The sequence below is a fragment of the Triticum aestivum genome, chromosome 2A (genome assembly GCF_018294505.1).
Source record: "Triticum aestivum cultivar Chinese Spring chromosome 2A, IWGSC CS RefSeq v2.1, whole genome shotgun sequence".
NCBI lineage: Eukaryota > Viridiplantae > Streptophyta > Magnoliopsida > Poales > Poaceae > Triticum > Triticum aestivum.
The window spans coordinates 782,855,558-782,867,192 of NC_057797.1; the positions used below are offsets into that span (position 1 = coordinate 782,855,558).

Consider the following 11,635-nt stretch of genomic DNA (forward strand, 5'->3'; position numbering starts at 1 on the left):
ATTTTTAGAGCGAATCAACTAGTTTGGAATACTTTTCTAGTTGACCGAGGACAGTCTTAAATCATACTAGTACTGTATATCAATTGCCACATGAATAATAGAGAATCCTATCCAAAAATGTCGAAATCTCAACAAAAATACTTCCTCCGTTCCATAATATAAGAGCGTTTTTGACACAGTGCTCTTATATTATGGGACGGAGGAAGTAGAAAATAGGCTGAAATTTTAGACAAGAGAGATGCATGGCGAGTAGGCTGAGTAGACGGCTCGAATGGCCGTCGTACCCCTCCCTCTTTGCCGGCGCCTTCCTCTCAGCTCGCCGTCGCTGGCCGGAGCACCCACCCCTCGCCCCTTCACGGCTCCTCCTCCTTCCTGGCCGCCGTCTCATCTCCGAATCTGTTGGAGCAGCCCGAGGAGGAAGAAGAAAGGACACACACAAGAGCTTGAGGTAGAAGAAGAGCGCACAGGAAGTTTTGCGGCACCGCACACACTTGTGCCTTTTCTCCGTTTCTTCTCAACACACACACAGCTGATTACAAAGTCTTTTAATAGAGACACACACGTTACTACTCCTTGCTACATACTGCCTGATCCGCTATTTTCTCTCCACTAGCCGGTAGCATGGCCACGAGTAACAACCTCTTTGACACGGCCACATGATTCAGCCGGTGTCACGCTTATCTCCTAATTACTCGGTCCACATCTAAGCCACTATCGGCTATACAGCATGTTCATGCAACGGAAATACGCGTACGTGCATGCTACTAACCTGATGGACGCCCGCACATGCATCCATTCTCCACTGACTTTCTCTCAACTAACTAACTCACTCTATCAACCAGCTTTGCACCGTGTACGTGATCACAACTTGACGTACACAACCTGCCGCAGCTTAGAATAAATGCATGATCGAAACTAAAGCGACGAAATAAACATGATGAATACCTAGACAACAAGGTAAACTCTATCAGAATCCTCCTCCTCTGTTTCAGTCCCCGCCAACCCCTCTTTCTGCAGCGTCGGCTCTGCTTCGGTCAGGGTAGTCTCTGCACGCCCTCCGCCTTCTCTCACCGTCGGAGGGCATCCGAGCGCTGCTTTGGTGCGCCTGCATAGCCTTCCTTGGTCTCTGCACAAGTTGTAGCGCCTCCATGGACCTCTTCCCGTCCTAGGGCGCAGGTGCGCAGCTCTGACTCCGCCCTCCATGCTAGACTCGGTGCCGCGTCACTCTTGTTGGCCGGGCATCTGTAGCTTTCTCGGCAGCCCTGCACGTCCTACTTCAATCAAGCGGCACCTGGTGAAGTGCAATCCTCCTATTCATCGGTGTGCTTCGGGGTCGGTTCTTCGTCGGTGTTGCTTTGGCTTCGTCTTGTCTTCCACGCCCGCCGTGCGCCGCACAAGGATCTGCATTTTGCGATCGCTACTTCCCTGAGCGAAGCGCTGCTGCTAATATTTCTGCCTTGCCGGTATGCTCTTCTCCAACAATCCTCTTGTTTTTGTGAGGGAAATGTGATATTCTTGCACATGCGTTTCATTCAACCTTCAACTTTAACAGCTTGACATGCAAGTTTAGCATGTTTACATGAGTGTGGTTACTTCATATGTAGTTGGGCTTAAACCTTAATGTAAGACCAGGTTATTAGGTGTAGGGAGAAAAAACAGCCAAGTCGAAACTGATGTAGTTGCCCATGCTGAACTTTATTGTATATAGGCTGAACTATAGTTTGCCTTCAGTACACACATAGATTTGCTACTGAAATAGAAGATACTTCACAACGCAGACGTGTGGGCAATCGATAGTTACGGTTGAAAATGCTTCTTCTCCTCAGCCCTGCAGTGCTGAAAATGCTTCTTTGATTGTGATGGCATCAGTGTAGACGTCCTGCATTGCTGGGCGATCTTTAGGCGTCTCCACAGCACACAGCAGGCCAAGCTTAGCAAGAGCCCTGATGCAGCCCATTATTCCAGCAGCAATTTGATGATTTTCCGGATCTGAAGAATTGCCCGCTTCTTCTTCATCTCGGTTCCCATAATAGGGGATGATGATTCTAGGATCTAGAATCTCACAAATCTTTTTCGGAAATGAATCTTCCACAAATTTGTAAAGGCTCAGGCCATCTTTAAACATCTCGTCAGTTGGACGCTTCCCTGTGAGCATCTATAAGATGATTACTCCATAGCTGTAAACATCACCCTCCGTCGAGATTTTGCTTCCATAGCCATATTCTGCAATACATATAGTTATTCAAACAATTAATTAGCACAAAAGGTTTGGAGAAGAAGAATAAAAAGGTTTTTCTGTTGAAAAAAGGGAATATATAGTACTTGCATATTCAGTAGAGCACATAGGAAATTGCTACCTGGTGCAATGTATCCAACTGATCCTCTTGGCCCCACTAAGCTTGTAGAAGTAGAACCATCAATCCCAGAAGAAGAAGAATAACCATGTAGGAACTTAGCCAACCCAAAGTCGCCGACACATGCGCCCATGACATCATCCAGAAGGACATTGCTAGGCTTCAGATCACAGTGGACCATAGGAGGCATGCATTGGTTATGGAGGTAATTCAAAGCAGCAGCTATGTCCACTGCTATTGCAATTCTTGAACCCAAACACAACGGCCTTTCTGGATGATGCTCGTGGAGTAGTGTCGGATAGAGCCAACTCTCTAGGTCGCCATTTACCATAAACTCAAGAATAAGAGCCTTGAACTCATTTCCTGTTGGGTCACTTGTCGAGCATACGGTGATCACCCTTACAAGATTACGATGACGAGTGTTTCTCAGTGCCTCACATTCAGCAAGGAAACTCTTTGTTGCTCCAAGTTGATCAAGTTTGAAAACTTTGATGGCAACTCTTTCTTCGTACTCAATTCTACCTTCGTACACAGATCCATATTTCCCTGAACCAACCAAGTTGGCTAAAGAAAAACCATTTGTTGCTTTCACTAAATCAGCATATGTCAACTTCTTTAACTCCTTGATAGATGGATGTGTTGCATGTTCAATTTTCTTTCTCTTTTTGAAAATAATGACTCCAAAGCATGATAACAGAACCAAAGAAAGAGCAGTAATTGCCACAATCTTAAGGATCTTGGAGATGTGCATCTTCTGTTTGTATATCACTCCATTGCAAAGTGGCAACTCTAGCAATGGGGTGTTTGCACATAACTTCTTGTTCCCTTGTATGAACACCTCACTTCCATTCTGGAACATCCCACCTGGTGGAACTGGTCCCTCGAGATTGTTGAACGACAAATTGAGAAGCTTCATGGAACTAAAGGACTGAAAGAAGTCCGGGATTTCACCAGACAAGTTGTTTTGAGATAGATCCATCACAATGATGCCTCTCAAATTCATGAGAGGTTGAGGGATACTCCCATGAAAAGTGTTCCCCTCCATGTGCAGTGACTCCAAATGAACGCACTCACCTAGAGTGGAGGGAATTTCTCCAGACAACTGGTTATTGGAAATATTCAATGCACCCAGATTCACCAAGCTGCCAATCTCTAGTGGTATTTCTCCTGAGAGTTTGTTATGAGATAAGTCCAAACCTTTGGAAAGAGAGAAAAGTGTAAAAAGCTCCTTTGGTATGCTATCATCAAAGCTGTTAGAAGAGAGGTTCAATATTTCCAAATTTTTACAATCCCGTAGAGTTCTTGGGATTGGGCCACTCAAATTATTTTCCTGTAAATATAGCTCACCCAATTGACCTAGATTGCCAAGTGATAGCGGAATTTGTCCGGAAAGTTTGTTCTGGGATAAGCTTAGTTCAATTAATTCTTGAAGATTTCCAAGTGATTTGGGGATACTTCCAGTAAGCAAATTATCTTCCATGTAAAGACGTTTAATGTTTGTGAGGTGCCCCATTGCTTTTGGTACGGTGCCAGATATTTTATTTGCTATTAATAACAATACCTCTAAGCTCTTTGGAAGGTCAGCAATGGAATTTGGTAATTCTCCTTGAAGGATGTTTGCATCCAATAATAATTCCACCAGTTGAGTGCAATTGGTCAGTGAGGTTAAGAAGGACCAATCTCCTGCTTCGAGACTATTCTCGCCTAGATCTAGGCTGATTAAGTTGGGAAGAGTCCCAAGAGAAGGCACAATACCATGGAATGCACTTTCAGCGAGATAAATCGTATGAAGATTCGTTGTGTTGGCTAGTGAAGTGGGGATTTGGCCATGAAATTTGTTTACTCCCATAATCAAAGTTTGGATGCTTGGAAGGGTATATCCTATGTTATATGGAATTTCCCCTGCCAGAGAATTCACACCCATGCTAAGGTATGTGAGTTTTGATATGTTGTAAATAGAGGCGGGGACACTCCCAGACAAGACGTTGTAACTCAGGTCTAGTAGTTGCAGGTTGGGAAGCTTACCTATACTCGCTGGGATGCTACCTTGAAAATTATTCTGTGAAAGTAAGAGCCAGCGAAGGGAAGAAAAGTTCCCTAGAGTAGAAGGTATTGCCCCTGCAAGATTATTTGATGCCAAGACAATATGTTGCAAGGGTGAGTCATCAAAATTCGGGAAAACAGCAGGTATGGACCCAATAAAGTTGTTTACTCCCAGGGACAAGATTTTGAGTGATGTGCTGTTGAATAGTGCAGATGGAATCTCTCCACCTAGCTGATTTTTGGTTAAGAAGAAAAATTGAAGTGATGAACTATTAGCTAGGAGAGACGGGATGGGTCCTGTGAGGCTATTGTCAGTGAGATTAACAGAGCGAAGAGCAGAACTGGTTCCAAGTGAAAGAGGTATATTACCCGTCAGAGTATTTCCAGCAAGATGCAAAACTGAAAGGTTGCGGAGTATCCCCAACCCTTCGGGGATGCCTCCAATCAGCCTGTTGTGATCCAGCTTGAGCTGCTGCATATTTGAACATTGGCTTAGGTTTGGTGGGATCTCACCGCTGAAGGAGTTGCTCCCAAGATCAATGACTCTAAGCTGAGAGCATGAGGACAGAGTGCTTGGGATCATGCCGCTAAGATTGTTTGAGCTGAGGTTAAGATACCGCAACGTATTCAGTTGGCCAAGTTCAGTCGGGATTGGACCCCGAAGCTGATTATTTGGGAGGTGGATTCTTGTGAGGAGAGTGAGATTTGCAATGCAAGGAGGCATTTGGCCATCAAGGTAGAGTGACTCGAGGTCCAGTGCAACCACACGAGACGTGTGCCTCTTGCTGCAGGTAACACCGGACCAAGTGCAGAACTTTTGGAGGGAACCATCAATCTTCCATGAGGCTAGGAATCGAGCAGAAGTGTTGAGATGGAGTTTAAGGCAACGGAGGGCTTGGAAGTCGGTGCTAGCATCACCATGACCGTGGAGAGCTGTAGCACCTAGTAATGAGCATGTCAGAATAGAGGATAGGACAATGATTATCGGAGGCATAGGAGACATGACGGCTTGTGTTCTACAGCTTTACTATTGCATTGAGAGATATGATTTCTCTACTGCATTTGTAGAAGGCTGGTGGGTTTGAGATATCAGATATGGTCTCTCTACTTTGATTTATAGAAGGCTGATGGGTTCGATGCTTGATGTACATGCACAGTATCAACAGTGAGTCAAAGTCATGCGGAGACTTTGACTTCTGTGCTCTCAGTTCCACAAATTTCCAGTCAAAAAGTTTCTTTTATACAAGGTGGCTGGGTTTGATGCATGCTTGATGCACATGCATATGAAACACGATATCAAAATAATGCAGAGTATAACAGCAGTCAAAGTCATGCGGAGACTTTGACTCCTATATGCTCCCAGTTCCTTCCTTTGCAAGTTTCCCAGTTCCACAAATTCCCAGTCAGGAAGCTCAGTTCACACTTGTGGATGTATAAAGAGGTTCGGTTCAGTTCACAATTGGGCTTTAATAAATAGGTGCCCGCAGCGTTGTGATTTCCAGTGCGCTAGTCGTTCCATCTTGGTGCTAACTAGCTAGTTTTTGCCCTCTTGCACAGGCGCGGAACTAGCTCACCCCGGTACGGAGAGAATGCTACCTAGCGCTTGCCGTTCGATTTGGTTGCTTACCATCCTCCTGGTGCTGTTATTTGTCTACTCCTGCCTGCTTACAAGGGGTTTCGTGCACGCAGCCCCAGCTCGAAACTGCCATCCTGGTAGTAAGTATTCGTGTTGTATGAGGTCCCTTAACCTTGTAGTACAGCTTTTTAAGCTACTCCCTTCGTTCCAAAATAGATGACTCAACTTTGTACTAAAGTTAGTACAATGTTGAGTCATCTATTTTGGAATGGAGGGAGTAGCTCGCTGTATGGTGGTTCTCTGTCTAGTAACTGTGTAATTATTACACATTATTACTTCTGTATATGTATATGTATTCTGCACTTCTCTCGTACTTACATTTTTATTTGTTCATAACCTGATATTTTCTAAATCTTAACTGAAGACCCGATAGGCTGCCCACCGGTATACTGCCCACCTCGCTGCTGATAGGAAGGGTACTGGTTCTGTACAATGGAGCATGCGAATTTGTGGATGATGGCTGGTCCGAGGCATCTGTCGCTCGTTTCTTCTCCACGAGCTATTGCGCATCAAGTTCTTCTGACTATTAATGAAGCGTTAATCATTCTACAGGAGTCAATTACTTTCTACAAGTGTAATCCGTTCGATCAATTCGCATTTTAAGAGCATTAGTCTTTTTTAGCGAATGAATATACAGGAGTGGACGAGCCCGTCATTCCAATTTTATAGGCAGAAATTGAGTGACATGTACCAGCAAATAAAGGCCAACTCTGTTCCAAAAGACACAGCATGCCTATTTTAAAATTTGTCTATTTTAAAGTTGTCTGTTTTCTTTTTCAGTACTTCTAAGTTACTCCCTCTGTAAACAAATATAAGAGCATTTATATCACTATTTTAATGATCTAAACGCTCTTATATTTGTTTACGGAGGGAGTACTTTGTTAGCCTCTTTTTTTTTCTTTAGCCTTTGGACCAACTTCCACCAATGGTTATCTCAATTTCACTTCACATGGACAAACCTATGGACTGGAAGTTGCAGTTGGATTTTGTTAGAATTGCACAAGTAATGGAAATTTAGGGTAAATGATAGACAATTTTTAGGGTAAATGACGGGCAATCTTATGCCTTCTATCACAAATGAATGTTTCTTCTTCACTCTTTATTTTGTTATCATGTTTGAACTCATACGCTATATGTGGATTCCTATTGACTTAGTACTACTTGCTTCATCAAAACGTCGGGACCGGCACCCTCGCGTCAAGGCGCAATACCAATCTAGTACATAATTGTGTCATACTTAGCAGGCATATGCAAGGGTTATTGGTCTATAGTTTATCTAATGGAGATGCAGGGCTCTATATGCATTATAATGACTCACTAGATTAACTCGAGATATGACGATCAATCAAGTCAAGATCTATCAGCTCGGTCTCTCGAAGGTGTTCGTAGGGACAAGGTTTGCGTGTGTGTGTGTTCGTAGAGGTTAGTATACATGCGTGTATGTGTGTGGCTGAGTCTGTAGTGTGTTTCTCGAAACAAACAAAAAAAGATTGGGCGTGTCTAGCGGGCGGCTGTTTGCCCATTAGCATTTCCGGGCGGTCCACCTTTTTTAGAAATTTCCTGTCCCCTTTTCCCGGATTAGGAAATTTCATAGTACGGTTCTTGTGGCCTTCCTTTTCACGTGACAGGCTAGTCTGCTGGTCTCTCACGTACATGCATGTGCATCTAGTACCATGCACTCATCATTAGCTGGCATTTACACTATCACGTGGTCCTTCCATGGCTGTCATTTATTTTTGAGTTTAACTTTTTTTAAAAAGACATAACTTTTGAATGGAATATCGAAATTAAGATCTGCTTTCACCGTTGGAACCCTCGCGTCGTGCTCTTCAAAACTAGATCCCATATGAATATGTTTCGACGATTTTTTGTGTGCAATTTTATCCCCGTTTTGTGCAACTAACTAGTCGTCGATGTGCAATTATCTGACAGGGATGTGCAACTTTTCTCATACACCGTAAATATGCAATTTTTCTCTATGAGACCTCCGCCCCCAAACTACCTCCTTGTCGCGCCAACTGAGCATATGTGTGTGCCAGTAGTCCTGCCAACTAAACATTAATGTGTGTGCAACTAGACTACATTGCCATGCTAACTGAGCATATGTGTGTGCCAATAGTCCTGTCAACTAAATATCAATATGTGTGCGACCAGACTACATTGCCGCGCCAACTGAGCATATATATGTGTAACTAGTCCTGCCAACTAAATATCAATGTGTGTGCATCTAGATTACATTGTCGCGCCAACTGAGTATATGTGTGTGCCAATAGTCCTGCCAACTAAATATCAATGTGTGTGCAACCAAACTACATTGCCGCGCCAACTGAGCATATATGTGTGTAAGTAGTCCTGCCAACTGAATATCAATGTGTGTGCATCTAGATTACATTGTCGCGTCAACTGCACATATGTGTGTGCAACTAGTGTCCTGCCAAGTAAACATCAATGTGTGTGCAACTAGACTAGATTACAAGCCAACTGAGCATATGTGTGTGCAACTAGTCTTCCTGCCAACTAAATAATAATTTGTGTGCAACTCGACTGCATTACAAGCCAACTAAATATCAATGTGTGTGCAACTAGACTACATTACAAGTCATGACAATTCACATGCAACTATGCGGATTAAATTGTGCAACTCTGTGGCCATGCATGTGCCAACTAGGACTACTATGTGTGCAACTACAACTACTGTGGATGCTAACAAAAAATATTCACATTTTCAGCAGCTACACATCATGAACCCTGAAGAGAAGAGGAGAAGAAAGCTGAAACTTGTGCAATAATGCTGAAATTTGGTCACTTGTGGATCCAAAAAATAGAAGCGAGAAGCACCACGACCATACAAGCAAGAGGCTATATCTAGCCGTCGCTCAAAGTGCCACCCATGCACGTACCAGCTTGTAGCAAGAGAAGCCGCATTAGTACGAGATCACAGCCACCTCGTTTCAGTCGCGGCGTTGCACCCGCACCCACAAAAAGCCCCTAGAGCACCACACTCTTGGACTCTGCCGCGGCCCTGCTCCGGCAGCTCGTCGCAGCTGCCCGACTGCCGGTCCCGGACCCCGCTGGCGCCTTCTTCCCTTACAATCACTGCCCCGGAGATGTAGCATGTGTGGCGCCTTCTTCCCTTAAACTGCATGAAACAATAAGCCATGGACTCAGCTAAGGACATGGCACATCTCTCTAATCCGTTCTTTTGTCCACGCAATGTTTAGGATGACTAACATAGATGTACTTGGACAAGCGGGCATCTGATTGCCAAAAAGAAGAAGCCTTAGCAAGAAAGCAATTGACTACCGTGGTCAAAATCACAACCGGCATCAGGTCGAAAAATACACTGCCGGATGTGCAGCTTTACCACGACCGTCTTCTTCCTCGCGTACGGTGGCCAACATGCCCGCTGGTCTCTATCATTTTGTGGCTCTTTTCAATTCCGGTACGCTGAGCTAGCGTGTCGTATCGTACCTGGTTGCCGCCACACCGGCCTTGTTCTGGCCGCCGCCCCAAGGTCCCACCTGCGGTAGTTGCTGTCGGCGCCGCAGTTTTGCGAGGATGCAGGCCGAGGGACGTATCGGTCGCCCCAGCGAGCACCTTCACCGCACACGGCTAGCCCTTCTCCTTCTCTTGTCGCCGCTTCGTCACTCGCATCTTCTTTAGCATGCACTGGCATTGCTCCGTCGAGCCAACCCCACAGAATCGGATCTCAGCCGCCAGGTACCCGACCCCATCGTGGAGCACGGATTCCAACTAGATGGGTGCGCCTGGTGGCCACCGGCAGCGGCGCCGCTGGGCTCGAGAGTTGGGTCGACGGTGGCCGGTGCGAGTTGGGCGGAGGCGCCCGGCGCGAGAGGGCGAAGGTGGCCGGCGCGCGGTGTGGCGGCGGCGGCCGATACGAGGGGGATGGGGAGGAAGGGCGTCGACACGGGTGGGTATTGGATAGCGACAAAGCCAGCTATTTCGCACTTGGTTGAGAGCATCCGACAAGATAGCACCTGGACCACGCGCGCGACCGATCGTGACGGGATCGTGCGGTTCTCAGCCGGCCGCTCAGGACGACGAAAAAGTGCGCGTGCACTACGAAGGATTTAGGAAAAAGATTAACCCCGGATATGACAATCAGTCAGTCAACTCTATGGTGCGGACTTCTTTTTGATATAGCAGCTCTAAGATGATTGGAAAGGAGAATGGTGTGGGTGAGTGCGCACATACAAAATTGAGGACATCAATGAATGACCACTTCGAGAGACGTTTATTTGCCGTGCTCCTGATGGCTCACCTAATCTGGCTCCACATTACCGAAAAAGGTTTTCGCCCCACTTTATATATAAAGTACAGATCAACCATAACTCAAGTACAAACACACCCCACAACAACACACGCACACACCCAAGGCGGGATACATAGACGCTGAGCGCAGCAACACCACCCCTAACACTACAAGAGCAATCGGGGACCCCTACCGTGAACACGCCACCGCGAAGAGATGAAGTCGCATATGATGAACCGTGAGCTACAAAGCCGCGCCTCCAAGAAGGTTACGACGCCAACGCACCGCCACCGCCCGACCCGGGGGTCAGAGTTTCCCCTGGAGCGACACGAAGACCAGTGAGAGCTGCGACGACGCCTTCAAAGGTAACGTGATACGCCGCCGCCGGTCCGTCCGAAGATAGAACATGTTTTCACCCCAGCAACCATTCACCGATGCCACACCCCTGCCACCATGCCGCCCACACGGTCATGGTCACCAGGCAGCACTAAGCCACGGGCTTTGCCCATGAGCACCGCGCTACCACCACCAGGGCCGCCGCCCCGACATCCAAGACCTTGATACCACCTCACTCGAGATCCGTCGCTACCCCAACTAAAGAGACGAGTGGAAAGGCCGCTCCTTTTCACACCCCTGGGCGGCCCCCGCGCCGAGACCCAAATGGCCGGCCAAAAAAGGCCTCCATCGCCCGTCCTGCTGCACCGGGTGCGAGACGAGCTTGGTCCTGCTGCCGGGCACGAGACAGGCTCGGTCCTGCTACAGGGCGCGAGACAGGCTCGGTCCTGCTATCGGGCGCGAGACGGGCATGGTCCTGCTGCTGGGCGCGAGACGGGCTCGGTCCTGCTTCCGGGCGCGAGACGAGCTCTGTCTTGCAGCCATAGGCGCGAGACGAGCAATGCACCGCAACTGGGAGCGGTCCAACCCTATGACGAGGGTAGAGCCCGGACGACGAGGGAAGGAATCGAAGGTCGAGACAGGCCGCTCACCGACGGCCGACGCCGGAGGGGACCAGCCGCCGCCGTGAAATGATCCAGACCACCACCATGAGCTACCACCACGCCGTGGCAGCCCACATCCGCGCCGAGACCCCGAGGAGCAGCCCCGAGCCACCTAGCAGCAGCTGCGACACGCAGCCGAAGACGCACCCCCCCGGGCCATGGACGCCCGACGCCCCTCCACCCCGAAAGGAGCAGCCTGACCGTCGGCCGCCCCACCACCACCTTTAGCTAGGTCGCCGCCGCCACCCACACGTCCGCTGCCGTCACCACCCGGATCTGGGTAGGAGCACCCAGATCCGCCGCCGGCAAGGCCCCTGCACCCGGAGACCCA

At 47.6% G+C, this 11,635-nt stretch overlaps 1 protein-coding gene across 1 annotated transcript; it reads right to left on the bottom strand.

Annotated features, from left to right (window-relative positions):
- Window positions 1–1,671: 1,671 nt before the first annotated feature.
- LOC123191217 (receptor kinase-like protein Xa21) lies at window positions 1,672–5,493 on the bottom strand. The gene is made up of 2 exons (XM_044604022.1): window positions 2,358–5,493; window positions 1,672–2,223 (listed from the first exon to the last, which is right to left on the bottom strand). Exons 1-2 carry the CDS (start codon window positions 5,398–5,400, stop codon window positions 2,156–2,158), a joined length of 3,111 nt encoding a protein of 1,036 aa, XP_044459957.1. The 5' UTR covers window positions 5,401–5,493; the 3' UTR covers window positions 1,672–2,155.
- Window positions 5,494–11,635: the final 6,142 nt, after the last annotated feature.